This window comes from Emiliania huxleyi, assembly GCF_000372725.1.
Source record: "Emiliania huxleyi CCMP1516 unplaced genomic scaffold EMIHUscaffold_72, whole genome shotgun sequence".
Lineage (NCBI taxonomy): Eukaryota > Haptophyta > Isochrysidales > Noelaerhabdaceae > Emiliania > Emiliania huxleyi.
Window position 1 is genome coordinate 344,210 of NW_005196603.1, and position 27,891 is coordinate 372,100.

Here is a 27,891-nt window from a genome sequence, read left to right on the forward strand (position 1 = left end):
TATCTCGGTCGTTCTTCACACGGCAATCGCAGAGCAGATTGTTTCTCCTTCCTCCCCTCTCCTGCCGCTTCAATCCCTCTGACTCGTCACGTCGCTCTCCTCGGCCTCGGAATATATTTCGGGTCGTTCTGCGACGCCGCCGCCGCCTGCCGATCCCTTGCTCTCGCGGCTTCTCTCGCCTCTCGGCGTGACTGCTCCGCTCTCCTCTCGGCGTATTTTGGGTTTTTGGCCCCTCAGTTCATGCGAACCTGAAGCGTGACGTGCAAAGCGGCCTATTTCTTTTGAGAGCGCCTTCGTTGTTAATATAATACAAAATGCGCCTGCGGGCGGACCCTTACAGATCACAGATCACAAACGGGTGTCGTGTGCGAGCGGGAGTTTTGTTGTAAAATTCTGATTATCAGTACAGATCGCCCGGGCTAGGGATCCCTAGAAGCCACAAGTCTAAGTCTTAGAAAAGCAAACCTTGCCCTGGGCGATACAAGAGTGTGCCTCTCTGCGTGTGATCCGTGTGTGTCACTCTTTACGCACTGTCTGACGACAACGCGACGAGAACGATGTTCGGTCCCCCTCCCCGCTCGGCGTGTCCGCAAGGCTGGTTGTGCTGGGGTGTCATGGAGCATGCGTCTGGCAATGTACAATGCGGCCCGCGTGTGGCCGCTGGGTGGAGCGACCCGGCGCCCGCAGCAATCCGCAGCGTCGAGCCCCGGCGGCACGCAAGCTGCGGTGCTTCAGCGGCCAAGTTGAGTGGGCTCGTTTTGGCGTCGAGACATCAGAGCTCGCGCACCGCGACCATCGCGGCCAGCTTGAAGCGCTGGTGCGAGAGCCACACCACCCCCGCCTGTTCACAGCTGCAGGTTGTTAAGAGACGCCGTTCACCGCGAGACACCCACACGCTGCGTGGCCCCCGCCTGCAGCCGCTCGCGCACCGACGCGGTCTGCAGCAGCGCGCCTGCAGGAGTGCTCGAGGAAAGGTGTGTAGGAGGGGGGCGCGGGGGGCGGGCTGCCCGCCGGCAGCAGCGCGCGTCGGTCGAGCTTGGCAGGCAGCGCAGACACCGAGGCGAGCTCGGGCAGCAGCGCAGCCATCAAGTAGGAGACCCGCTGGGCGCGCCGCAACGGCGGGTAGCCGAAGCGGGAAAGCCACTCGGCCGACGAGGGGGGCTCGGGCATGTCTGCGGGCCAGCCGCTCTCGGGGGGCGGCGGGAGAAGCGGCAGCATCTCGCGCAACGCCGGCAGCCGCCGCAGCACCTCGTCGTCTAGCCAAGCGTCCGCCTCCTCGGCCACCGCCTCCGCCTCCGCCTCCTCCTCCGCCTCCTCGGCCACCGCCTCCTCCTCCTCCGCCTCTACCGCCCCGCCCCGCCCGCGGGTCTCCAGCCGCGCCGAGAGCGTTGCGCAGAGCACAATCTCGCGCCACAGCGCCTGCTCGAGGGCGAGCAAGAAGGGCTGCGAGTACGCGTCGTACGCACGGCCGAGCCCAAACCGCGCTCCGCCCTCGCCGGCGAGGCCCGCCGCGCTCAGCTCCCGGCCAAACTGCGCCTCGAGCGCGCGAGCAACCGGGTCCGCCGAGTTCAGCGCCGTCGCGGCGGCGGCGGCGGCCTGCCGCGCCGCGGCGGCGGTGGAGGAGATGGAGAGCGAGAGGTTCAACGGCGCTCGCTCCTCGATGGCGGCGCACGCCTCGCCTTGGTCGCCCACCGGCAACGCCTCCGCCTCCGCTGATACCGCCGCCGACCAGTCGATTCGGCTCTCGGCGCTCGCCCATGTCACACCTGCAGCTGCCGAGGCGGCGCGCGCGGCTTCATTGAGGGCGGAGCCGTCGGCGAAGTGGCCGTTGCGGCGGAGGTGGAGGCGCGCGGCGGCCTGCTCCTCCTCGTCAGGAAGTAGCAGCACGTCGCCTCGCACGAGCGGCGCGTCGGAGCGCACGCCGATCGCTCGCACGCGGCCGACCGCCACGGTGAGGGCGATGATGCCTGTGCGGTCGATTCACGAATCGGTTACGACATGCTGACGCTGCGATGCTGCTGCTGCTGCTGCTGCTGCTGCTGCTGCTGCTGCTGCTGCTGCTGCTGCTGCTGCTGCTGCTGCCGCTGCTGCCGCTGCTGCTGCTGCTGCTGCTGCTGCCGCTGCTGCTGCTGCTGCTGCTGCCGCTGCTGCTGCTGCTGTGCGATGATGCCTGTGCAGTAGATTTAGTGCTGCTGCTGCTGCTGCTGTCGCTAGAGATGCGGTTGCTGCGATGCTGTCGCCAGTGATGTGGTTGCTGTGATGCTGTCGCTAGTGATGCTGCTGCTATTGCTGCGGTTGCTGTGTGGTGATGTTGGGTTCTACAATTCCGGCTCACCGCCGCTGCGGAGGCGGCGAACGTCACGAAGCTCTGTCAGGACGCCGGGGCTTGCGAGGGCGCGGTAGGGCGAATCGGTCGGCGCGGCGGCGGATGACTCAAAGTGCGCAAACAGCCGCGGCCCGCCCGCGGCGCGGGCGAGCGACTCGAAGGTGTGGATGAGTGCCGGGTCAAAGATTCGGAGCACTTGCACGACACCGGGCAGCGGGCTCGCCCACGGGGCGCAGACGAGCGGCAGGTCGGCGAGAGAGCCGGGTGACGCGTCGCCTGGCTCCGCAGAGGCGGCTCCCGGGCAGGAGGCGGCGAAGCAGCGCTCCAGCAGCTCCTGTTGCTCTCCGCCGCCCGAGGAGGGGACCAGAGCGAGGAGGGGACGGCGCGCCCGGCGGCTGACGGCGAGATGGTGTGTCGTTCGGCGACAGCCCGCAAGGCCGTGCAGCAGGGCCGCGGTTGGCGTTGCCAGCGCGAGGGCTAGGGCGAGGATACGCGGCGACAGCATCGGCGCGGGTTAGGACCGAATGGCCGGCGCCGGGCAAGGTCATTGATTAAAAAAGAAAAATTCTTCCGAGATTGCAATCAGTCTCAGATGTCCCTCCCTTGGGTTGTGTGTTTTCTTTATTTCTTTCTTTTCAGATGTCACGATGCATCCGAAGGGGACCCCAGCGCCGGCATCATCCGTAGAGGCACGAGTGTTCGAAGAGAGAGTGGACCTGAGCAACAACATGACTTGGAGGCAAATGATCGGAGTGGGAGTCAGAAATGTGGTCCTTGCGCGAGGGGAGCTCGATAGACTCGAGGGGCCAGGATACGCCGCAAGGAGGACGGAGTTGCGCCGAGAGGCGAAAGAAGCCGCGAGAACAAGGGACCGGCAGGCGGCGGCGTCGCAGGACGAGGCAGAAGAGAACGACGCGACAGAGGGGGAAGTGACAAGGGAGAGAACGAGAGTGGGACAGCCGCGAGGTGGCATGAAGGTTGCAGCGAGAAGCGGCGAGAGACTGCGAAAAGAGATACGAGGAGGCAGACCCCCCAGGGTGGGCGACGGCTAGCGCATCACACCCTCCTCTCCTTAAAATCCCTGTGTGGTGGCGGCGTGCCGTTCTCCCATCCCTCCCTTGGGTTGTGTGTTTTCTTTCTTTCTTTCAGTCTTAGCGTGATAGGTTCCTGACTGCACACAGGACCTTTGAACGTGTGGGCGGCAGCTGTCTGTTTACAGGCGCTGGCCGCCCGCGCGCGCGCCGGACCGGCTCCGGCACGTCCGGCGCCGGGCGGCGCGCGTCCACACTGCGCGTCGCGCAAAAGGCGAGCGCTCGCCGCCGCTACGGCGGCGGCGGCGGCCGACGGCCGACGGCCGACGGCAGACGCCAGACGGCAGACGGAAAAGAAAAAAATGGATTTGTGAGGTGGGGAAACCCGGAGCGCAGAGCCAACCCTCGGGACCCGTGTTGACTTTAAGGCCCTTGCCCTGCGAACGCGCACCCCCGGGCCGGAGAAGGGGGACGCGTGAATCCATCCCTGGTGGTGTCCTCCACTCTCGCGCTGCTCGCTCGCCCGTGCGGAGGGCATGGCCGCGGAGGAGGCGAGTACGCGCTGCGCTGCGCAAAGCTGCGTGTGCTGAAGGTGCATCTGGTGCTTCCTTTCGGAAGTGCGCACCTCCTGCAGCTGGTGGAAGGCCGTGCCGCCGCTCGCCTGCTCCGTGGACAGGGCGGGGAGGCGGCGCCGCAGCGCCGCAGCGTCCGCTGCACGCCGGTGCAGCACTCTGCTGCCTGGTGAGCAGCCTGCTGGTGGTGTGCGCGGTGTTGGCGAGGCGGCTTTGGCGCTGTACTGCCAGCCGAGGCGAGTGGCGCGCGGCACGCGCGGCGCCGCGCGTGGCCCGGACGGCGCCAGAGAACGCGCTCGATGAGCCAGCCGGGGCATCCCCCGGGTGTGTGTGTGTGCTGCTGGCTGGTGCTGGTGTATCCGCGCGCCTTGCGGGGGGGCGGGGGGGCGGGGCGGGGGGGGGGGGGGGGGAAAAGACCCTCTTAGCGCCGGCAACCCCGACTTTTGCGACGGGATTTGGGTTTATATTATACCACGGGATTTGGGCCCCGAAAGGCATCTCTAGCAGCGTCGTTACGCATGCGCCCTCCCCTCCTGGGCGCATGCGCCTCACATCTCGCCAGAGCATAAGCTCGTGGTGTGCGACGAGACGAGCTTTTCGCCATCGCCGCGAGCAGCAAGCACCAGCCGCGCCGCGGTCCCGCACCCGTCGACGAAGCTCCGGGTGCTGAGTGGGATCGGCTCCCCCCCCTTGGGATCAAAGCTTCCACGACCTCGCACCCAACACACACACACACAGAGCTAGGCTAGGTAGGTAGAAGGCTGCCAAAAAAGAAAACAATGGTACGCGTCTCCCTTTGGCCGCGTTGACGCGGTTTTTGCATGGCCCTCCCAGCAGCCTGCGAGGCGCACACGCGGCAGCACAACAGCGCCGGTGCTGCGACCGCCGGCGGGCTGAAGGGCGGAGCGTGGGGCTACTGCGCCCATCTCCGGGCATATGGTCTCAATTTTGATTTTGGGCTCGCGAACAGCCTTTTGGCGCTCAGGCCGTCATCGTCCTTCGAGTTTGGGTGTGGCCTCGGTTTGTACACCTCCTGGCTGTACCAAGTCGGGGACGTGCAGCCCGCTATTGGGGTGGAGCCGATGCCCATGCCTTCGTCCATCTTCCGCGCCGAATCAGCCTGGCCTCAGCAGCTCGTGAGCGATCTGCTCAACGAGAGCGCCGGGTCCCAGGAGTGCGTACGCGCACTCGGCCAACAAGACCTTGTCTTCAGTATCGAGGTGGCCGAGCACATTCCACGGCATCTGCATGCGGCTCTCGCTGATTTGCTCGTGTCACGCACCCGCGGCTTTCTTGTGTTCAGTGCAGGGCGTCCGGGTCAGCCGGGGAGGGGCCATATCGCCAACCGACCGACCGACGAATGGGAGCGTGAGTTCACGTCACGAGGGATGATATTCCTTCCTCGAACCACTGCGCGCTTCAGGGGCGCGTCGCGCAACGGCGAGATCAGGAGGAACGTCCGCGTCTTTGCTGCAGCTCGCGCGCAGCTTGGGATGGCGTTGGATGCGCCCCAGCCCGGCACCTGGGGCGAGCCGGCACCCTCCGCAAGCCACAGTGCGTACGTGAGCTCCGGGTGCCGCGCTCAGATGTGGCGGGGGCTCGAGACAACCGCGCACGATAAGTGCAACGCGACCCATGCGGTTAGCGGCCGCAAGCTGCTGAGCGTGACACGGCACTACGCCAGCGGGGGCAAGCGGGTTGAAGAGGCTGGCAGGCTGTTCGCCGTGCCTATTCCCGGCCACGCAGACGGGTCGTCGCAGAGGGCGGTGAATGACACCGAGGCCATTTGGTTCCCGCGCCACCGACTGCGTCAGGGAGAGCTAGCGCTCTGGCCCGCCCTTGTCCAGCAGGCAGCGGACGACTGCTGGGGCTACATGCAACTCTCTTGAGATGTCATGCTTGCGTCCCCTGCCATCAGTGGACGCTTTTCTACGATCCGTTTCCTTGCAGCTCTAACTTCACGACGCTCGAGGTTCGGGGTTTTAGCAGCTGTGAGATGTGACACAGCGTTGCGGGCGATTTATGTCAAAAGGCTAAGCTCGTAAAAATCACGGTCGCGGCAGGCAAAAAGTCCCCGGGAGCCGGGTTGTTGCACGAGTATATGGGGATCACGATGTCTCCTCGCTCGCGGGATCGCTCGCCGCGTCGCTCGCGGCATCGCTCGCAGGAAAACATCGACAGTCGTCTCGGCCTTCCCTGTTTTCCCGGCAGCCGAAAGTCCTTCTTTCGTTCTCAGTATCAATTATCTCAATATCGCCGTAATTCATTAATTGCTTGGTCTCGGCTCTTCCTTGGTTCAAGGCCGTTCTGCGGCCACCGACTGCTTCACCCAACGGACGCTCAACCGCCAGCACGATTGTGCACAACTCATCCACGAGATCCCGTGCGCTCGCCCCGCCGCTATACCCGATGGTTGGCGGCGTGTCCGATCTCGCGTCGGCGCTGGAGCGGAAGACCTCGCTCGATTCGCTCTTCGGGAGTGACTCAAGCCGCTCGCGCAGATCCTCACTCACCGGATCATGCTGCAGTCGCTCCCACAGGTCCTCGCTGATCGGATCGTGCTCGACACGGCGCAAGCGCTCCTCCTTGGTCCAGATTGGCACAGGCCACGCCCAACTCACTGGGCCGAGACGGCGCTCGTGCTGCGACCTGGCCTCGCTCTCCAGGAGCCGCGCGAGCGAGGTGGACGGCTCGTTGCGCTCGCTGGTGGCAAGAGAGGTGGACGGCTCGGTGCTCTCGCGCGTGACGAGCCTGGGCGCTGGCCAGTTTGGGCGCGCGCCTTCCCGAGTTCCGGGCATGCCAGCCTGCGCCAGCAACCTCCGATTAAGCCGTCTCCGGTGCGCAGGTGCGTCTCGCTCGTCACGGATGGGCGCGGGACGCCGTACGCCTTGAAGGCGCTGTGGAAGGGGCAGCTCCTCGCGTCGGACGGCGTCGGGGCCGTCGTACGCGAGCGCGACCTCCTCGCCTCCGTGAGCCACCCCGCAGTCGTCCAGCTCGCCGCGTCCTTCCAAGACGCGCGGCGCGTGTTCCTGCTGCTCGAGCCGGTGCTCAACGATGGGCTCAGCACGCCTCTCCCTGTGCACAGCGCCTCGCCGCACGAAAAGGTGTGATTAACAGGCCCTCGGCGGCGAGCTCTTTGCGCTGATCCACATGCTCGGGCGCTTCGACGAGCACCACGCCCGCTTCTACGCCGCGAGCGTCGCCGACGTGCTCGGCCACCTGCACGACGAGTGCGGCATCGTGTACCGCGACCTCAAGCCGGAGAACCTGCTTCTTGACGGCACGGGCCACATCAAGCTTTGCGATTTTGGCCTCGCCAAGCGGCTGCGCGCAGGCTGCGGCTGCGTGCGCGCAGACGAGCGCACCACCACCATCTGCGGCACGCTCCTCCCTGCAGCGATGGTGCTCCAAGCGTCGCCCCGGAGCCCTCCTGGAGCCCTCATGTAGGCACGCCCGAGTACCTCGCTCCAGAGATGGTGAGGGGCGAGGCGTACGGAGTTGCGGTCGACTGGTGGGCGCTCGGGCTGCTGCTGTTCGAGATGCTCTCCGGGGTGCCGAGATTTGCCGAGATTGGCCGAGATGCGCATCGAGAGGGGGTGCAACGAAGCAACACCAGTATCCATTGCTGCCTTCGCTAACCTCCGCCGCCGCTTCACAACCACCGCCCTCCATCGCCGCCCCCGCCACCTCCAACATTGACGACTACCTTGCAGGTGCCGGCCTACCGCGCCGACAGCGACAAGGAGGCGCGTCGCTCCACTCTCGCCCCTTGAACGCAGCATGCGCACAGCTCATCCGCCACCCCGCCAGGGGGGTCGACCGCCCGCTCCCCGCTGACGACCGCCCCCGCTCACTGCGCGCCCTCGATCCCCGCCCCACGCAGGTGTACGCAAAGGTGCTGCACTCCGACCCCGCGCTGCTCGTCGTTGTGGAGCCTCCGACGGCGGCGCTATCGCCGAGATGTAGCCGACATGTAGCCAAGCAACCTGCACGCAGTCTCCACCTCGCGGCTCGACATAGCGAAGACGTAGCCGCGGTGTCCCGAGATATTGCCGAGATGTTGCTCTGCGCCCGGACAGAAAGGAAAGCTGCCAGGCAAGAGACGGACGACGGACGCGAACAGGCGGCGCTCATCGGCGCGCTGCTCCAGAAGCTGCCCGAGAAGCGTCTCGTGGGGCGTGAGGCCGTCGGCGCGGCGCCCTTTTTCGACGGCTTCGACTGGGAGGCCGCGCCCTAGATGCTAGTACTCCCCCCCTCTCCCTCTCGTCCCTAGATTGTGCAATGCAGCGCTCAATAAGACACGACGTCATCTTGATCGTCACACAACGCCAACTGAACGCAGCAGCATGAGCTGTATCCCGTATTCAATCGCGATGCACGTAGCCGTGTTCACGCCTTGACGCCGTGAAGTGTTCATGACGCAGGCGCTGCGCGGTCGGCGGATGCGGCCGCCGTACGTCCCTCGCTTGGCGCATGCCACCGACACGTCCAACGTCATCCAAGTCGAGAAGTAGCCGAGATGCCGAGATTGGCCGAGATCGACGAGCCCAGATGCGATCCCTGCATTCCAGCAAGTGCGCCAGAAGGCACGCATTCCACCGCACTCAGCTGCATTGTAGCAGTGACCATCTGCCTTCACAGCCTGCACATTCGTGCACGGCCTAGCACTGCACGTCACCGCACTCCTACCCCCCCCCCGTCCTTGATCTTGCCAGGTCGACAAATACGCGCGCTGCTCGTCGGAGGCGGACGGGGCCCTGTGGGACCGCCACCTCTCGACGGCGCTGCTCAAGGCGCGGGAGGACCCCTTCCGCGCCTTCCCCTGCGACGTCTGGAGCATCGACAACAACGTCTGACGAGCCTTCAGTCGGCACTGGCAGCCTCCGCGCCGCCCCTGTGTTTAATGGCATAGCGCTCCTCACCGAGTGCCCCGCGCAGGCACCGACACCGATGCAGGTTGCCGGGGCGCGCTCTCTTTAGTTTATAGCATAGAGTGCAGAGTTACGCGGATACACACCGCTGTGAGAAGGCTGTTGCTCTTGGTGTGTCGAATGCTTGTGTTGTGCGCAACCGTGGCCAGGTTTGCACGCCACGGACACTTCTTTTCCACTCTGCACCGTGGGGCTCCTGCCCGTGTCCGGGCGTGGAGATGCGAGGGTCGCCCCCCCTTGCCCCACCACACTTTGTGTGTGTGGCGAGACGTTTACCTTACCTCACCTTACCTTACTCTGCACCGGATGACATAGAAGAACAACGCGCGAGGCACAGCACCTGGTCACTCCTCTCACAGGCTGCCCTGAGACTGAGCCCAGTCACGCAGCCCGACCCGCCCCGTTCGTCTCTTCCCCAAACCCCATCCGAGTGCGCTCTGCTGCCATCGCCTCGGCTATTCTCGCCGCCTCGTCGTCCGCCACGGCTCCCAACCGCGCCGATTCTTTCCCCGCTGATGTTTCAACCCGTGTGGCCTCCGCGTGTGAGGAGGCGGTCAGTCTTGCCGCCTCGGCCTCAGCGACAATCGCCACCCGTGTAGCCTCCGAGGCCGCTGCCGCCAGTCTCGCCTCCTCCGCCATTCCGGCCGCAGCCAGCCGTGCCTTCTCCGCCTGTCCTGCCGCCTGCCGCCTCGCCCGCTCCGCCCGGAGCGCCACGCTCAGCTGGTCCACCTCCTCTGCCTCACTCGCGTATGTCGACACTGACCGAGGGTCTGTGTCGTCCTCATCAGAGCCGCTCTGCTCAGACCCTTCCGAGGAACCTTGCGCGCCGTCCTCTAGCGCGCGCGTCACCGCCGCCGCGGCAGCGGCGGCGGCGGCGTGCACAGCCGTCATGGATAGCCCCGCCGTCGCTGGTGGGCTGCTGCAGCCTGAGCACGGCCATTGGCTCAAGGATGCTGCCAAGGGGTCCTGAGCGCCTCGCCGCCTGAGAGGCACTGCAGGCTCAAGCCACGACTCCGGATATGCAGCCCGCGCAGAGGACGCGTCTGGATCAACGACCCTCTGGACAGGCGTCCCCATCGTCGAGCTACCAACGCGGAGCAGGAGTCAGAGTCGAGGCGGCGCCTGGGCGGATCGAGCGGGCAGATTGGGAATTTTGGAACGTACGAGTCGACGCGTGACTTTTCTTAAAACAATGAATGTTCAAAATGGTCTGTGAAAACAAAGAGAAACCGCGAGAAGAAAGCATGCGTGACAGCATTGAACGTCCTCTGAAACGGCCGCCCCTCAATGCGCGCTCAATGGCCCAGGCCGTCGCCTCGCCGCGCCATTCGGTGCAGCAGGCGACGCCGCAGAAGCTGCAGTCGCGCTACAGCGACCTCTGCTCTGCCTATGGCCTCGTCGCGCCCTCTCCTCCGCGCCTCGCCCAGGCTGCGCCTGCTGCTGCGCCTGCCACCGAACCGACTGCAGCCTCCGCAGCCGAGTCCGCCGCCACCAGCACCAGAGCAGGACACGGCCTCCCGCGGCCGTCCCCACGGCGTCGGAGAGCCTCGACCGCCTCGCTGAGCTCGGCCGCCGCGGCAAGCAGCGCCTCCAGGGACGCTGTCCCCTGCGCCGCTGGGCCGGCAAGCGCTTCAGCTCCCACCCTCAACCGGTGCGGAAGTCGGAGAAGTGACGCCATGGCATGCGCGAGCTGCGCATCGCTCGGACGCGCCGCTGCCCCGCCGCGTCTCGTCGACCGCGGTGACGAGGTCGGCGAGGTCGATCCCTTTCGGCGTGTGTCCAAGCAGTGCGACACCCTCTTGCCGCTCCTGCACTCTGCGGGCGGGCAGAGGCGCGCATCGGCGCTTGCTGACGCACTGCAGCTGTCGCCACGCGCGCTCCTTGGCAACGCGAAGAGCGAGCAGGCCCTCCGCTGCTTACCGGCGGAGGCCTTGCTGCTCAGCCGCTCCGGCGGCGCCCGCAACGCCGCCTCGCGCAGCTCGCTGCACGCCGCCTCGCGCAGCTCGCTGCACCGCTCGTGCTCCCGGGAGGCGGCCGCGCCGACCGTCCGATCATACAGCAGCCCCGGACGTTCGCGCGGCAGTACCGGCGTCGACATCGACAGCGGCGTTCAATCCGGCCGCGACCGGGCCCACACAGCCCGCCTCCGCGGGCGGCACGGCGGGAGGTCACCCGCTTGCGACGGGGAGTTCCGTCAAAAGCTCGGGGAGGGACTGAAGGAGCTGCGCAGTCTGCTCGGGGAGAACCAGGAGCTGAGGCATCTACTGCGGCAGCGAAAGGCCCTACGACCATCACCACCGGCACCGGCGGCGGGGGGCGATGCTCTCTCCCCCGAGCGTGCCGGCTCAGAGGCGTCTCCGTCGGCCGAGCCCGAGGGGGCCGACAGCCCGTCACCGAGCGAAGCCGCAAAACACGAGGACGGGGTTGTTGCGTCCCGAAGTCGCAATCGCTTCAGAGAGGCGTTCGCGGCCGAACTGCAGCCTGTGCTCGACGATGCGCTCATGCGGGCACGCAGGCGGCTGTCCGAGTGCGTTCAGGCGGCAAACGAGAGGGAGGCGGAGCTGCGCAGGCTGAATGACACTCTCTCGGCCTTGCGCGACGACGCGGAGGACTGTCCAGCCAGCACGGCGTTGGAGCTGCGCTGTTCTGAGACCGAGCGTCGCCTCACCGAGAGAGACGCGAAGTGCGCAGAGGCGTCGGAGGCGCGAGCGGTGCTCGACCACTTGCTCGGGCGCCTGCAGGGCGACGAGGCGGCGCGCGAGGTACGCCTGAAGGAGCTCAAGGTGGAGCTCGTCGAGGCGGAGCACACGCGCTCGGTGCTGGAGGGAAAGCTGCACTTTGCCGAGGAGACGCAGCAGGTGGCGTTGGACGGCGTACGGGCAATGCGCGAGCGGCTGGAGGAGCAGCGAGCGCGCAACACGCGCAACAAGGCTTCCCTCGAGGCGCGCGTGCAGGCGCGCAAGAGCGCGCGCGCCGAGCTTGGCGATGGCGGCGGCGCGGAGCAGCAGCGTTGGATGGGTGCGGAGCGGGCGGCGTCGCCTCGCGAGAGGGGCGGGGCCGCTCTGGACGAGATGACGTGGGCGCGGCTGTCGGCCCTCACCGGCGCCACGCGGCCGGGCGAGGTCGCAGCATATGCGCGCAAGGCGTGCGGCGCGCTGGAGAAGCTGAGAGAGGCGGAGCGGGTGCAGCGAGAGCGGCGCGACGCGCTGCTGGCCGAGAAGGAGGCGCTGGGCAACTACTTGGGATCGTTGCGGCGCGTGGCGTCCGAGGAGGAGGCGAGCCCCGTCATCGACGCGCACTGGAAGGAGGTTGAGATGGAGGCGTGCCGCAAGGAGGCGGCGAGCATCAAGGCGGCGCACCGCCTCTCGGAGGCACAGAAGGCCTGCCAGGGCGCCGTCGACCAGCTGCTCGCCCTCGACGGCCGGCTGCGAAAGCGGTGGCTCCTTGACAAGGCGCCGGCGGGGCTGCGAAGTGGCGTGCAGAAGGCCCAGTCGACCATGGAGGCGATCTCCACTCACCTCGGGCAGCTGCGCTCCAGCGACCCCGTCGCGTCGGCGCAGGCGGCCAGAGAGGTGCACTCGATCGTGTCGACGCAGCTCGTGGGGCCAGTCGGCGGCTCGGGGATAGCCGAGGCGGCGCCGGGGAAGGGCGGCGGAGGCGACGCGGCCGGGCGGCCGAGCTGGACGACCGCTACTAGCAGGCCGTCGGCGGCCCAGCGGCGGCGCGGCGAGGCGGAGGGCAGCAAGGAGGGCCTTGCAGCCGAGGCGCGTGCGTTGTGGGCGACACAGCTGTGCACCTCTGTCGAGAAGTCGCACGCCATCCTGCTGCAGTTGTGGCGTGCGTCGCCCGAGGAGCTCGCCTCGGCGCTGCCCGACCGCGCGGTGCACCTCCAGTCGGACATGTGCCACAGGCTCAACCGCCGCGCGGAGCCACCTGCAGTCATCGAGGCGAGGCTCGAGGCGGAGGCCAAGGAGCGCTGGCTGAGGGCCGGCGCGGGGGTGGTGGCGGAGTTGCGAGGCCGCTTGCGCGGGCAGCCCGGAAACGAGAAGAGCGACGGCTTGGCTAGTGGCAGCGCCGGCAGTGCTGCGCCGGCCCAGCGAGCTGGCGCGATTGCGTCGCACGAGAAGAAGGGATGGCTGCGATCGCGCTCCTCGTCGCTTGAGAAAGAGCGAGGCCGAGAGGGGGGAGAGAGGGTCGCGACGCGCGCCGACCTGAAGGGTGCTGCAGCGGCGTTGACTGGAGAGGTGGCCGAGTGACATTGTGTGCCCGTGAAGGAGGGATTGACAAACATTCGAACAAAGAAGAGGCGACGACGAGAGGAACCGGCAGAGGATGCAATGACGTGACCCCCCCCCACCCCCACCCCCCCTCACCCACGTGCACTGGGCCTTGCACTTGCAATGCCGTGGGGCTCCTGTCGTCTAGACGTGGAGACGCGGACCTTACCTTACCTTACCTAGGAGCTGAACCCAGCCACACCGCGACGTCGGCAGTGTGGCCAGCGCGCGCGTGGCGAGAGGACACACCCCTTGGAGTGTGTGCGTGTGTGTGAGTGTATGCGCCTCGTGCCGACGCTCGCCAGCCGCGGCGTCGTCCACCTCGCCTCCGCCGCCCTCGCCGCGACGATGCTCGCCTCCTCCTACTCCTCCGCGTCGGCGAGGACGGTGGTCGACTTTTCGGCGCCGTCGACAGCGGCTGCCTTCGCCGCCGTGGACGACCGCGTCATGGGCGGCGCCAGCACGTCTCGAGTGGTGCACGAGGACGGCGCGGCGCTCTTTGAGGGCAACCTCATCGTCGAGGGAGGCGGCTTCGCGAGCGTGCGGTACTTGGGCGAGATTTCACTCTCGCCCGAGGCGGAGGCGCTGTCGCTGGAGGCGAGGAGTGACGGGAGGAAGGGCTACAAGCTCACACTGAACAGCGCCGCGGCACCTCAGGGCGTCTCGTATCAGCTCGTCCTGCCGCAGCTCGACGAGGGCGCGCCGTTCGAAAGGTTGCGGCTGCCGTTGGCCGACTTCAAGCCGTCGCTGCGCGGCCGGCCTGCTACCGACGCGCCGCCGCTGCGGGCTGCAGACGTTCGCGGCCTCGGCCTGATGCTGAGCCGGTACGAGAGCGGTGGCGGGATAAAGGAGCCGATTGCGCCGGGCTCGTTCCAGCTCCGCCTACGAAGGCTTGCCGAGGCGGAGAGCGAGCTGGCGATCAACGGCCGGAGGTGGGTCAACCCGCAGTGACGCTGTGGGGAGAGGCAGAGGCGAGGCCGCCGCGCACCGCCGCCCGCACGGAGCCCCCCCACATACAGCTGCAGCATGCGATGTAAGTGTAAAAACTGTAGGCGCCCACACACTGTTCCAGGGGTCACGACACGCACCGACCCTTCACGAACCGAAAGGCTGTGCCCGGGGAAGGCACACGACGCCGAGTTTTTTTCGCTGTACGTTGCGCAGTTTGCGCCGCCGCCGCACTTCCGATGTCGGTGCGCAGCGTTACGTCGTTGGCCGAGATCAGCAAGGAGGGCCTCGAGCTGACCGCTGTCGTCGGGCCGCTCTTGGCTGAGGGCGCGGAGCCGCCTCCGGCGCGCCCAAAACGGCGTCCAAAAAAGGAGTGGTCGTCGGCGCTGACCGCCATGACGGGGTTCGCCGCGCTCTTCGTGGGCTGCTCGCCGATGCTGCTGCTCTGCGTCTCGCTTTCGATGTACAGCGGCCTCCCGCCGGCAGCAGACGACGCGGGTGCCGCCGCGGCCGGAGGCAAGGGCGGGAGGGGAGGGAAGAAGGCGGCTACGCACGGGAGCGCGCACAGCCACCTCCACCGCCCGCGCGCGGGCAACGACTCGCGAGGGCTCAACGAGCCCAACCAGACGTTCAAGGTTCGGCCCAACGCCGAGCCTGAGCCGTCGGACAGCACAGAGGCGCCGTCGGAGGCGTCCGCAACCCCGGCCGACATGCACCCTCGTCTCGGCATCACCGCGGAGATGCAGGCGCGTCTGGCTGCTCCGTTTGGCGACGGTGGGGGCGAGCGCGAGCGGAGAGAGGATGGCGGCGCCGCACCCGGCCGCGCCTCTGTGGCGCCCATGGGACGGTTCCGAGAAGGTTCCCTCGAGGCGGCCGCGGGGGAGGAGAGGCGGAGAGCAGGAGGGCCGTCGTAGAGATGGACCGTGCTGGTCCCCGAGAGAAAGGGAGGGACGAGGGAGGGGAGGGGAGAGGAGATGTGGGAGGTGTAATATTTGGTTCGTGTGGGTCAGACGTTGGCGCACACTCCAGGCGGAGGAGATATTCTAAGAAAGAAAGAAGACACACAACCCAAGAAATTCTTGGATTTTATCATCCAGAATTCTTTATATTTATCTCGGTTCCCGGCTCGCGGCCTCCTGTCCCCCAGCCGTGCGTATGACGCGGCGACGCTTGTGGCGCGGCGCCGTGCGATTGCGCTCGACCCTCTCTGCGGCGCCGCCCACACGCGTCGCTGCGCTGCGGCAGCTCGTCGCCGAGGAGTCGCCCAATCTATTTGCTTTTGCGGGCGGTGGCGGGCCGAGCGCAGGCGGCGCGGCGACGAGCAGCAGCGGCGCCGCCGCGCTGTCCGAGCGCGCCGTCGCGCTGGCGGCGGCGGCCGGGCCGGTGGAGCTCGACGCAGCGCCTCTCGCGGCCAGCCTGGACGACCGCTACGGCCGGCGCCACACGTACCTCCGCATCTCGCTCACCGAGCGCTGCTCGCTGCGCTGCACGTACTGCATGCCCGCGGACGGCGTGTCGCTCACGGACGCGCGGCGGCTCCTCTCGGCGGAGGAGCTGCTCCGCCTCGCCGCCCTCTTCGTCCGCGCCGGAGTCGACAAGATCCGCCTCACGGGAGGCGAGCCGACGGTTCGGCCCGACCTGGCCGCAGTCGTCGGCGAGATCACCACGCCGTGTGGGCCGTGGTCGAAGGGGGGTGCTCCCTCGCCCCACTGACGCGGCCTTCTTGTGCAGGCGCGCTGGACGGGCTGAGGCCGCTCGGGCTGCGCCAGATCGCGATGACAACCAACGGTGTGGCGCTGTCGAGGCTGCTGCCCTCGCTGCACGCCGCCGGCCTCGACAAGCTCACACACCTGTCGCTCGACACGCGGCGAACGGCGTCTCTTCACACCTGGAGCTGGGGACAGGCCTCGACAAGCTCAACCTCTCGCTCGACACGCTGCAGCGGGGTCGATTCCTCGAGCTGACGCGGCGCGACGCGCTGCCAAAGGCGCTCCCCAGCCCCCCCTCCCCTCACCACCGCCACAATCAGCAGAATGAGAAGGACACGGCTGGCACTGCCCGCCGCCACAGGTGCTGCGCGCGGTGGACGCGGCGCTGGCGCTGGGGTACACGCCGCTCAAGCTGAACTGCGTGGTGATGCGCGGTGTGAACGAGCACGAGGTCGAGGCCTTCTCCCCTACCCCCACGGTACCCGAACCCATCCTCCCCTACCCCAGGTGTGAACGAGCACGAGGTCGACGCCTTCGCCGCACTCGCGCGCGCGCGCCCCATCGACGTCCGCTTCATCGAGTTCATGCCGTTTGACGACAACGACTGGTCCGACTCAAAGCTGGTGCGGCGGGCCTGCACACCTCCCCTACCCCCACGGTACCCGAGACGACCCTCCCCTACTTAAACGGTACCCGAACCCAGGTCCCGTCCGCCGAGCTGCTCGCCGCGCTCTCGCAGCGCCAGCCGGGCCTGCGGCGCCAGCGGACGGACCTTTCCTAGACCTTTCCTAGACCGTTCCTAGACCGTTCCTAGGCCTGCGGCGCCTGCGGACGGACGCGCACGACGTGGCCCGCACCTACTCCTGGCCGGGCGCCGAGGGGTCCGTCTCCTTCATCTCGTCAATGACGGAGCCCTTCTGCGGCGGCTGCAACCGGCTCCGGCTGACCGCCGACGGATCGCTCAAGGTTTGCCTGTCTTGCGGCTCCGAGATCTCCCCACATCTCCCCACGTCTCCCGCCCCCCCCATCCCCCCCATCTCCCCGCATCTCCTCCACATCCCCCCCACATCTCCCCCACATCTCCCACACATCTCCCCCACATCTCCCCCACATCTCCCCGCATCTCCCCGCGTCTCGAAGGTGTGCCTGTTTGGCGGCTCCGAGATCTCGCTGCGCGACGCGATGCGGGAGGGGGCAAGCGACGCCCAGCTCCTCTCCCTCGTCTCCTCTGCCCTCGGCCGAAAGCACGCGCGCCACGCGGGCCTCGCGTCGCCGCACGACATTGCGCGGACCAAGAACCGGCCGATGACGACCATCGGCGGCTAGAGCTCGGCAGCTTCTCGTCTGCGATCTCGGCCGATCTCCGTTGAGGGCCGCCCGCCGACTCTGCGCCGGCGCGTCGAGAGGCCGTCTGTCGAGGGTGGGAGTCCCCGGGCGTGGGGGTGTGGAGGGGAGTAATCGGGGATAGTACTAGCGGCCCGTTGCCCAGGGGAGGAGTGCGCAGGCGTTGGCGGATGGCGAGACGCTCGCACAGTCGCGCAGGCTGCCCCCCCTCGGGCAGCCACAAGCATTGCCGCCCCTCGGTGTCCCCCTCACACCCCGCCGGCTCTGCTCGCGCGCGGGAGCGATCGCGGACGTGTCTGGTTCTCGTTGACGCGTTGAAGAACGGCGTTGTGTGTCTCTTGACTCTTCCCAGGCTTGTGTTGAGAGAGAGCTTCCGGCTTCCGCGCACATATGTACGAACGATATAACGCATATCGGAATATCCGAATAATCAATTACACAATTATGTATGTAAAAGAGGAATGGCGAATGCAGTCGAGAGGACAGGTGGGAGGGCGGGACGCCGCGGCCGGAGATCAAAAGAGGGCGGGCGCGCCGAGTTTCGCCGGAGCACTGCGCGGGAGGGAGCTGCGCAGCTCGCGCGAGGCCCGCAGCCGGCGGCGCGGCACATCACGCGCCTGCTGCAGCGGAGACGGCAGGCCCGAAGACACTGGATTCGGATCAGAGGCCGGCTTGGGCAAGCGCGAGCGGCCGGCAAAGGCGGGAGAGGCGTCAGGCGGCGGCGGCATCGATTCTGAAGCGTGGCCGGCCGACGCCGGCCGCACATGCAGCTTCTGTTGAACCACGCCCGGGCCGCGCCGTCTGCGTCGCACCGCGGAATTCTTTTTTGTGGTGAAAACAAAATAGTTTCGGGGGGGGCAGTGGAGGGCGCCCCCGTGTTTCTGTTGTCGCGCGCGGACGGACAGGGCTGCGGCGATCCTGAAGCGTTCGGATTTCTGCGTGTGTTCGCTGTGCACTCTCAGTGAAGAGATTGCAGGCGGAAGGCCTTTTCGCGGATTTCTTCTTCTCACGCGGCGCCCCCCCCCGGCACCCATCATGGCGCTCGCCTCGCGCAGCGCGCACCGAGGAGGACGCCCCGCCCACGGACTGGCTGGCCGAGCTGCCGCACGAGCTGCACCTCCGCATCCTCGAGGGCGTCGACGACTTCTCCGACTGCGCCGCCTTCAGCCTCGCGTCGCCGCGCCTCGGCCTCCTCGCGCTTCGCAGCGGCCTGGCGCGCTTCGAGGACCCGCTCTTCGCCGTGGCGATGCGGCTGCTGCTCATCGAGCGCTTCGCCGCATCGTTGGGGTCGTCGATCATGGACACGCTAAGCGAGGCCACCCTCCGCAAATACACCGCCGACCGCCGCGCCAACGCCGACCACTTCCCATGGCTTGCGAGGGTGAGCCCGGCGCTCCGCCTCACGTCGGAAGTGGAGGGCGCTGGAGAGCGCCGAGCCGAGGTCTGGAGGCTGCGGCGCGGCGAAGTGAATGACGCGAAGCTGCGGATGCGTCTCTTGCGGAGCGGCCAGGTGCAACATTTCGAGGGCGAGCGAGGCGCGGAGCGGTTGGTGCGCCTGAAGTTTGCCAGCGGCCAGGTGCAGCACTTCGAGGGCGACGCAGGCGCGGAGAGGAAGGTGCGAACGGTGTTTGCCGATGGCGCCGTGGCGCACTACGAGGGTGAGAAAGGTGCGGAGCGGGTGGTCCGCGTGGTGTGTGCCAGCGGCAGCGTGCAGTACTACGAGGACGAGCGAGGCGCGGAGCGGCTGGTGCGCAAAGAGTTTTCCAGCGGCGAGGTGAAGCATTTCGAGGGCGAGCGAGGAGCGGAGCGGAAGGTGCGCGCTGAGCTTGCCAACGGCCAGGTGCATCACTACGAGGGCGAGCAAGGCGCAGAGCGGAAAGTGCGCACGGAGTTTGCCAGCGGCACCGTGAAGTACTACGAGGGCGAGAAAGGCGCGGAGAGGAAGGTGCGCACGGTGCCTGCCGATGGCCAGGTGCAGTACTGTGAGGGCCAGTGAGGCGAGGAGCGGAAGGTACGCATTGACTTTTGTTCCTTCCTTCCGCGCACCTTTCTTCCGCGCACCTTTCTTCTTCTTCTCGGAAGGGCGGCGGCCGCGGGCGGCAGTCCCGGGAGGCACGCCGGCGGAAGGGCTCGTCTTCGCGGGGCGGGGTGCGCACTGCGCGCCGCGAGGATGAGGCTCAGCCTGAGCCAGGGGAGGGTTGGGAAGGGGGGGCGAGGCCAGAGGAGTATGACGGCCTCTTCGACTGCCCATAAGGGGCCGTTGTCTGCTGTGCCTTTTGTGGTGCTAGTGCCACCGCAGGCGCGCGCAGCGCGGTAGGGGATCTGTGGCACGCGGCTGGGTCGGTCGACGCGAGCTGGTGGCAGGTCGAGGCGGACGGAGGGCGCCTCTTCTTTGTGCGGGTCGCGGAAAAGGCCGCATCGTCGCGCTCTCCGCCGAGGCGAAAAAACAAAAACAAAAACCACCCCTCCCGCCACCGCCGCACCCACCACCACCGCTCCCGCCGCCACCGCCCTCTCCGCATGCGCCCTCACCACCTCCGCCCTCGTCACCCCCATCCTCGCCGCCTCCGCCCTCACTACCTCCGCCCGCGCCACCTCCGCCTTCGCCAACTACGCCATTGCCACCTCCGCCCTCACCACCTCCGTCCCCACCACCTCCGCCCTCACCACCCCCGCCATCGCCACCTCCGACCTCGCCACCTCCGCCCTCACCACCCCCGCCATCGCCACCTCCGCCCTCACCACCTCCGCCCTTACCACCTCCGCCCTCACCACGTCCGCTATCACCACCTCCGCTCTCACCACCTCCGCCATCGCCACCCCCGCCCTCGCCACCTCCGCTCTCGCCACTCCCGCCCCCACCACCTCCGCCCTCACCACCTCCGACCCCGCCACCTCCGCCCTCACCACCCCTGCCATCGCCACCTCCACCCTCACCACCTCCGCCCTCACCACCCCTGCCATCGCCACCTCCACCCTCACCACCTCCGCCCTCACCACCTCCGCCCTCACCACCCCTGCGCTCGCGATCTCCCCCCTCTCCGCCTCCGCCCTCACCACCGCCGCCCTCACCACCTCCGCCCTTGCCACCTCCGCCATCGCCACCTCCGCCCTCACCACCTCCGCCCTCACCACCCCCACCCTCACCACCCCTGCGCCCTCCGCCCTCTCCGCCTCCGCCCTCACCGCCTCCGCCGCCGCGCCGGAATCGTCGTGGGGATCGGTGGACGTTCTCGTGATCGCGTGTGTCGGACGGGGGGGTCGCGGGCGCTGGTGGATGCGCGCGGTTGTGTGTACTACGCAATAGTACAGCATGCTCGCGGGTTGTGCATGATGGTGTTGACATGGCTGTCTTGTGCAGCCATATAATATTCATATTATATTTATATTGCATGCTTTAGATAGCTAGGTCTCGAGATCTATACATGTTTTCGACGTACGCAAAACCTCACGGCCTCGGAACACGAAGCCGCGACGATTATATCGTCGTACTGCCTCGTAGTACCGTGTACTACCATATAGTAGATGTTTTGGCCCCTGCTCCGCAGGCGTGAGAATGGTGGGCAGGGAGGCTGCGACAGGAGGGAGGGGAGGTGGGGTGGGTGAGAGAATGAGAGCGGACGACGGTGTGACAACACTGATGCATGCACGACCCTCCCCTCGTGCAACCCTCCCCGAGCGCGAAATGATTATGATTGAGGACGCAGACGCATGCCCGACCCTCCCCTCGTACAACCCTCCCCCAACGCGAAACGGATTGTGATCGAGGCACGCGAGGAGGGTGGCCCTCCCCCCTCTAAAACCCTCCCCCAGAGTGAAATGGGAGAATCTGAGTACAGGAAAGGGGGGGAGGGTGCCCTTAGACCCTTCCCCCCCCCGAAATAGGCTGAAAATAGTGCTTCGGAGCCCCCCCAGGCTACCCTCCCCCCCGAGGAGGACCTATCACCCCCCAGTGTTTTCGTACAAGTGAGAGAGAGAGAGTCTCTCTTTTCTCCCAGTAAGCTATAAGTACGTAATAGGTAGGTAGGTAGGTAGAAAGGTGAAGAACAGCCAGGCTCGGACTGGACACCAACGCGGTATGGGTGGACGCAAGACAGATGATGACGACACGCACGAGCGACACACAGACACAAACAAGCTCACAAGACACACAGCCAGCTGGCTGCCACACACCCTGAGTTGGCGTACACATAACTCAGGGCCACATTCCTCCTGTCGCCCCCCCCAGCACTCCAAGGTGCCAAGAGAAACAAACAAGGGCACAACATCACAACAGACGACAGGAGGTAATATGCGAGGCTAGAGCAGGCTTGCTCCACCTCTAGCAATCTCGCCGGCCGGCGAGGCACGGACGAGACCGTGTGTGGGGTTAGTGAGGTGTCTATGGTCCCCCTCCTCACGGGCTAGCCGCCAGCGGCCAGCCCTATCTCGCACTCACTGGCGGTGACAATTCAATGTGTGAGTGTTAGCGATCACACACACCACACACACACACACACACACACACACACACACACACACACACACACACACACACACACACACACACACACACACACACACACACACACACACACACGTTAGCTCTTAGGTAGGTAGGTAGAAAGGTGAAGAACAGCCAGGCTCGGAAGACTGGACACCAACGCGGTATGGGTGGACGCCGGACAGATGATGACGACACGCACGAGCGACACACAGACACAAACAAGCTCACAAGACACACAGCCAGCGGGCTGCCACACACCCTGAGTTGGCGTACACATAACTCAAGGCCACATGCACCTGCCCCAGCTCTTGGAAAAGAAACACCCACCTGTTGACGGAGGCTTGAGCGCGAATGTCGCTCGCTCGCCTAGCTCGCCTCCCCTGTCGAGGTCAGCGCCTCCGCTGCATGTCTTCGCTGTGCCCTCTCACCGAGTGCGGCCACCCAATCATCGACGTCGAGAAGCTCAAGCGCGGAAGCGACGCCGAGGCGTCAGCGCTCGGCGCGGCGCTCGGCGACTATGGCTACTTTTACGCGGCCAACGTGGAGGGCCTGTCGGCAGAGTACATCCGCAGCCTGTACGCCTACTCCGGGCGCTGCCACGCCCTCCCGGCCGCCGTCAAGCACAAGTACCGGCAGCGCGGCGGCACCGGCGTGTACAGCGGTCCAGACATCGGCCAGCCAGAGCTGCAGTACGAGGCGGAGGGCGCCGCGGCGCGGGTGTGCGGCTGGGACTACTCCCGTGCGCGACTCTCGCTGGGCGACGGTGCCCGCAATCCGGCCTGCCGCCTCTGCCGTTTGTTCACACCGTTGCACTGGATTCGTTGTTGAGTCTGGCAATCACGCGAGATGCGGCCGAGATTAGAACACACGCCCGAGGCGTCACCGAGGGCGGGCGGGCTGATTCGTGGCGCGTGTTCGAGTCAGGCGTCACCGAGGGCGATGCGCGCTACCCGTCTGCCGCCGAGCTCGACCCGCCGTTCGCGGCTGTGTTGGACGATTGCTACGCCCGCCAGGCCTCGTCAATGAAGATATGGGAGTGCACCCACCCACCCACCCACCCACCCACCCAGGGCTCTCTCCACCTTCCTTGATAGCACAGTTGTAATGCCGGACGACCGCTACGCCCCCCCCAAGTAGGCGTCGGCTCTCCCTGCCACTCCCCCACTCCGCGTCCGCAGCGACACTCGCGCAGCTGTGAACAGGACGCCGTCGCGAGAGTGCTGCTGGCAGGCTTCGAGCGGGCGCGGAATAGACAGGGAGAGAGAGGCGAGACATGATACTGTCTCGACACGGACCGTTTCCTCCGCGGCCCCACTTGCCGCCTAGGCGCTGTCGGTGCCGCCGCGCACGTTGCTGCAGATGTTTGAGGACGGCGCTGGCGACTTTGGCACGATCCGCTTGCTCCACTACCCGGGCGACGGTGGAGGGCGGGCGCGCCCGGCCGTCGCGTCGTTCGCGTGGGCCTAGTTCACAGCTGGTGGTGTGAACAGGGCTGGCAGCGCGCTTGCGGACACAACCGGCATCGGGCCGCATACAGACTTTGAGTGCTTCACGCTGATGCACCAGAATGCACCTGGGTTGCAGCTGATGCCGCGGCAGCGCGGCGGCGGCGGGCATGGCGGGTGGGTGGACGCGCCGGTCCGGCCGGGCGAGTTTGTCGTCACGGTCGGCGACATGCTCGAGCGCCTCACGAATGGCGTGCTGCTTGCGACGCCGCACCGGGTGCTACCAACGCACCACGCACGCGATTCAATCATCCGCTTCAATGCGTTCGCGCCGCACACGCTCGTGGCGCCGCTGCGACCCTTCGTGACGGCCGACCGGCCCGCGGCCTATTCGCCGGTCGAGATGCGTGAGCATATGGAGACCACAATGCGGAACCTCGAGGCTGGGCTCGGCTCGTGGGACACGGAGCGGCAGCGCAGCCGCAGCGCGTCGTACGAGTACAACGGCGGCGAGCGGAGGGTGCTCGAGTGCGAGCCGAATACGATGTCGCAGTAGGAGACGCGGTTGCCTGGGAGACAGTATCATGAACTCAAGGTCCACCGCCATGGATGTGACGACCCCGGCGTCCCGCTCGAAGGAGCCTTCCTGCTCGAACTCCGGGCGCTCTTTCGCGCTCTCACGCCATTCCTTCAACAGCAGGAGAGCGAGCCATGATGCTCCAGATGGCCGAGCTTACCCGCGAGTACAGGCTGGTGCCTCTAGCCACCAAAGGAACCGAGCGGAGGGTGCTCAGGCTTGTGGATCGCGGCGCCCCGGCACCGCGCTTTAGAGAGCGCTTCTCTCACACGCTATCGTAGAGAGAGAGCCGCGACCCGCGTGCGAGCCACACTTGGCCACACACTGCGACGCGGCCGCGCGTGAGCGCGGGGGGGGGGGCACCGCAGCCATGGGCGTGTGTGCTTGTGCACGGTACACACTAGCTCTATAGAGAACAACTCCCGCGTCTCCCGGTTGGTTTCGCGTGCCCCGTAAAAAACACACTAGTGAGGAGCGTGTGGCAGCGCGGCCCCGCGCAGGCGCAGAGCCGTGGCGGTGCGAAGCATCGTACAGTGAGACCCACAAGAGTCGCTGTCCCCTTAAGCCGTGGCGCGCGTGGGCTTCGCGCGACGTACGCACGAGAAACACGTGACCGCCTCGTGCCTTGCGGGGGGAGCGGAAAGGAGGAACCTCTCCCCAAAAGCGCGAACTGCCCTGTGTGGGGGGCTACGGGCTGCAGGCTGCGCGCAGCTGCTGCAAGTTGGCGGAGACGCGCGCAAAGTCCGGTGTCGGCTCGGCGGGCGACGTGGCGAACGACGACGCGGCGGGCGACGAGCTGCCGTGCTGCGGCGGCGAGGGTGCGAGGGAGCCTGCGGGGCTCGTGGTACCACCAACCAGCGACGCAACCCGAGCAAGGGCGTCCGAAGAGAGGTGCGCTTGGAGGATGGTGTTTGGCGACGCGGCGGACGACCCCGGCGAGTGCGCTACGCCTCCCGCAAAGTCGGGCCACGACGCGGCGTCTGCCGACGCTGCCACGGCCGGCGGCGGCGGTGGCGGCGGCATGGCCGGCGACACGGCGGCGGCCGGCGGCGCCGGCTGCGCAGCGGACGGACGCGACGCCGCGGCGGGGGGCGGCGCGCGCTGCCGCTGCAGCGTGTCGCGCAGCCTGCGGAGCGCCTCGAGGGGGTCTGGCGGCGGCGGCTGCTGCTGCAGCGACGGGTGTGGCAAAGGCGGGGGGGGGTCGCGGCGCTCGCCGCCGCCGCCGCCGCCGCCGCCGCCGCAGCCGCCGCCGCCGCCGCCGCCGCCGCCGCCGCCGCCGCCGCCGCCGCCGCCGCCGCCGCTAGCCTCCGCCACCGCTGCGGCGGGGGGGGCTCGACCCTGCGCTGTGCCGAGCCTACGTGCTGAATACGCCAACTTCAGGGCACGAATACGGTATTCTTTGTGCAGTGTGTTCAGAGCACCGCGTGAATACAACGGAGAGGGAGACAGTGAATACAGCGGAATGCGGATGAAGACAGCTGAACACGTGGCCCTCTCGGGCGCTAGGTGGGGTACAAGCACACGTACTCCGCTTCCAGGGTGCCGTACAGCGAGACATGGGGAGAGATGGGGAGAGATGGGGAGATTGATTCTAGGGTTCCGCGCATGGCAGCGAGGCGGTGGATGCGGTGCGACAGCGGCGGCGCGTCCTCGCTCTCCAAAGGCGGCGGCAGCGGCAGCGGAACGCTCGCTCGCGGGCCTGGCGGGCTGCCGCAGCAAGCGACGCGCGCCGTCCGCATCCGCGCCGTCAGGCTCGCGACGCCGTCGAGCATCCTCCTCCCATCCACAGCGGCATGTCCAGCAAGCACCCGCCGCCCGCCCACAGTGTCTCGATCAACACCCGCCTCTGCCTTGACCGCCGCCGCCGCCTCCGCCTCCGCCGCCACCGCCGCCGCCACCGCCACCGCCGCCACCGCCGCCTCCGCCTCCGCCGCCTCCGCCTCCGCCTCCGACGCCTGTTCCACCACCACCTCCGCCGCCTCCTCGCCGAAGTCTTCGCCGAAGTCTTCGCCGAATGTGTCGCACGCGACCCGGCACTGCGCCCGCCCGCCCTTCCTGCAGGCGCCGCCCCGCCACGCGGGCGATAAGCCGTGGCGCGACGAGAAGAGCACCTCGATGTCGCCCTCGCCCGCATCCTCGCCCACCCCCTCCTGGCAGCCGGACTGCGTTCCAGGCTGTCCGGCTCCAGACTGCGTTCCAAGCTGTCCGGCTCCAGACTGCGTTCCAGGCTGTCCGGCTCCAGTGAGATGTCCCACTCCAGGCTGCCGTCCAAGCTGCCCGCCCCCCGGCCCGTCGCTCCGCACCGGCGCGCCCTCGAGAAGCGTCTCCAGCCGCCGAATAGCGGACTGCTGCGCGCTGATGAGCGCGTCTCGCGCCCGCATCTCCGCCGCCTGCTCGCGCAGCTGCCGCCGCAACGCTCCCGCTTCGGCGTGCGCGCTGGCCAGCGCCTCGGCGGCGCGCGGCGTGAGATCCTCCGCGAGCGCGCGCGGCTCGACGCGGCCCGCGTCGGCGGCCTCGGAGCTCGCCCGTCCCTCCCTCCCTCCCTCCGCCCTCCCTCCGCCCTCCCTCCCTCCGCCCTCCCTCCCTCCGCCCTCGCACGCTCCGCCCTCCACGCCCCTGCCCTCACTCGCCGCTCGCTCTGAAAGCTCCGCCAGGCCGCTGCCCTCTTCGCCGCCGGCCTCGTGCAGCCTCGCGTGCCGCACCGTCGGCGGCGGGCGTGGGAAGGGGCGCCGCTCTCCGCTCGCCTGCCGCGTCGCCGGCGTCCGCGGCGGGCTGGCTGCGCCGGGTGGGTACTCCTCCCGCCCAGAATGCCTCACCGACAGCTCCTCGCCCGCAAGCTGCAGCTCCTGGCCGCGCAGCTGGAGCTCGGCGCCCTTGAGCGCGAGCTCCTCGCCGCGCGACTGCATCTCCTGCCCGCGCTGCTGCAGCTCGTCCGCGTCGGAGGGGCTCGGCTCTGCACCGTCGCCGGCCCAGCTGCTGGCCGCCTCAGGCGGCGCGCCGGCCGGCCAGAGGTACATCCGAAGCGCCTCCCATCGCTCCTCGCGATTGCTCATCGTGGACGCGATCGCAGATTTCTTTTTTTGTGAGCCGGTGTTTCATTGACGCCGTCGACTCACGAGTACGGGCTGGGCGCGTGCCGCGACGCGTCAAGGTCCTCGCCCTCGCACTGCCCGTAGTCCTGGCCGCGCAGCATGGTGCGGCGCAGCGCGTCAAAGTGCCGTCGCGCGTAGAGCGGCCGCTCGTCGCGCATCGCCTCGGCCGTCGCCGCGCAGACGGCCGGGTCGATCGGGCGGAGCGGCCGGCCCGTCGACATGGCGATCGTGACGAGCTTGGCCGCTTGCTCGAGGTAGTAGAGCGAGTCGAAGGCCTCCGCCGCCGTCTCGCCCGTGACGATCACGCCGTGGTTGGCCATCATCAGGCAGCGCGCCGAGCCGAAGGCGTCGACGATGCGCGAGGCCTCGTCGCCGTCGTGCACCAGGCCGTGGTACCGGTCGTACGAGGCGACCTCGCCAAAGAACTTGAGGCAGTTCTGGTGGACCATTGGCAGCTGGTTGTCGGTCAGTACTGTCAGCGCGGTCGCGTGCGGCATGTGCGTGTGGAAGACGCAGCGCGCCGCCTCTCCCTGCGCCTGGTGCACCGCGCGATGGATGTAAAAGGCGGAGATCTCGGCCTCGCCGCGTCCCTCGAGGATGTTGCCGTCGGCGTCGAGCAGCAGCAGGTCGTCCGCCCCGACCTCGGACCAGAGCAGGCCGTGCGGCACCAGGAGGTAGCGGTCGGGTGCGACCTCCATCGTCAGGTGGTTGCACACGCCCTCCGCGAAGCCAAACGAGTGGCAGAGGCGGTACGCGGCCGCCAGGTCGACGCGGTCCTGGCGGAGCAGCGACGCGGCAGCCGCGGGTGCGGAGGCCGTGCTGAGGCGTCGCGATTGGCTGGAAATAACGTGCGGTAGACGGCGTAGCATGACAGACCGGCGAGACTGATTACGTCTCGAAGGGCGCACGGCGAAGCTGGAGCGCTGTGCTGGCGGCGTTCCTCTGTAACAACGACTAGGATACGGTCCCGTTTTGCTGTTCACAGCTAGGGACGGCCTCTGCGGCAAAGTCAAACCACCCTCCCACCGAGGGATGCCTAAGCGTGAATTTACCGCCCTAGAAATAGATTTAAATTGCGTTTATCGCCTGTTTAGCGCCGATCTTACCGCTCATCGGACAGACGTGGACGGGGAATTTCCTTTTCTTTTTTTAC

At 67.4% G+C, this 27,891-nt stretch overlaps 7 protein-coding genes across 7 annotated transcripts; 5 read left to right on the forward strand and 2 right to left on the reverse strand.

The window, feature by feature from the left end:
• Positions 1 to 6,242: 6,242 nt before the first annotated feature.
• EMIHUDRAFT_358752 (hypothetical protein) lies at positions 6,243 to 9,154 on the forward strand. Its single transcript, XM_005761208.1, has 9 exons — positions 6,243 to 6,700; positions 6,775 to 6,973; positions 7,047 to 7,308; positions 7,377 to 7,480; positions 7,643 to 7,675; positions 7,813 to 7,875; positions 8,053 to 8,154; positions 8,354 to 8,431; positions 8,645 to 9,154. Exons 1-9 carry the CDS (start codon positions 6,339 to 6,341, stop codon positions 8,783 to 8,785), a joined length of 1,344 nt encoding a protein of 447 aa, XP_005761265.1. The 5' UTR covers positions 6,243 to 6,338; the 3' UTR covers positions 8,786 to 9,154.
• A 4,262-nt stretch (positions 9,155 to 13,416) lies between these two features.
• Positions 13,417 to 14,088, forward strand: EMIHUDRAFT_217122 (hypothetical protein; the record flags this gene model as incomplete). Its single annotated transcript, XM_005761209.1, has 1 exon — positions 13,417 to 14,088. One exon carries the CDS (start codon positions 13,417 to 13,419, stop codon positions 14,086 to 14,088), a length of 672 nt encoding a protein of 223 aa, XP_005761266.1.
• Positions 14,089 to 14,324: 236 nt separating this feature from the next.
• Positions 14,325 to 14,999, forward strand: EMIHUDRAFT_217123 (hypothetical protein; the record flags this gene model as incomplete). The annotated part of the gene is made up of 1 exon (XM_005761210.1): positions 14,325 to 14,999. One exon carries the CDS (start codon positions 14,325 to 14,327, stop codon positions 14,997 to 14,999), a length of 675 nt encoding a protein of 224 aa, XP_005761267.1.
• Positions 15,000 to 15,209: 210 nt separating this feature from the next.
• EMIHUDRAFT_438236 (hypothetical protein) lies at positions 15,210 to 17,471 on the forward strand. The gene is made up of 8 exons (XM_005761211.1): positions 15,210 to 15,739; positions 15,817 to 15,915; positions 15,990 to 16,072; positions 16,156 to 16,228; positions 16,302 to 16,417; positions 16,498 to 16,543; positions 16,609 to 16,760; positions 16,935 to 17,471. The coding sequence occupies exons 1-8, from the start codon at positions 15,241 to 15,243 to the stop codon at positions 17,118 to 17,120; spliced, it is 1,254 nt and encodes a 417-aa protein (XP_005761268.1). The 5' UTR covers positions 15,210 to 15,240; the 3' UTR covers positions 17,121 to 17,471.
• Positions 17,472 to 23,288: 5,817 nt separating this feature from the next.
• Positions 23,289 to 23,954, forward strand: EMIHUDRAFT_438237 (hypothetical protein). The gene is made up of 2 exons (XM_005761212.1): positions 23,289 to 23,658; positions 23,725 to 23,954. Exon 1 carries the CDS (start codon positions 23,299 to 23,301, stop codon positions 23,623 to 23,625), a length of 327 nt encoding a protein of 108 aa, XP_005761269.1. The 5' UTR covers positions 23,289 to 23,298; the 3' UTR covers positions 23,626 to 23,658; positions 23,725 to 23,954.
• A 379-nt stretch (positions 23,955 to 24,333) lies between these two features.
• On the reverse strand, positions 24,334 to 26,699 carry EMIHUDRAFT_217127 (hypothetical protein; the record flags this gene model as incomplete). The annotated part of the gene is made up of 5 exons (XM_005761213.1): positions 24,334 to 24,450; positions 25,617 to 25,862; positions 25,950 to 26,117; positions 26,259 to 26,390; positions 26,463 to 26,699. The coding sequence occupies 5 exons, from the start codon at positions 26,697 to 26,699 to the stop codon at positions 24,334 to 24,336; spliced, it is 900 nt and encodes a 299-aa protein (XP_005761270.1).
• Positions 26,700 to 26,758: 59 nt separating this feature from the next.
• On the reverse strand, positions 26,759 to 27,607 carry EMIHUDRAFT_217128 (class II aldolase and Adducin N-terminal domain-containing protein; the record flags this gene model as incomplete). Its single annotated transcript, XM_005761214.1, has 1 exon — positions 26,759 to 27,607. One exon carries the CDS (start codon positions 27,605 to 27,607, stop codon positions 26,759 to 26,761), a length of 849 nt encoding a protein of 282 aa, XP_005761271.1.
• Positions 27,608 to 27,891: the final 284 nt, after the last annotated feature.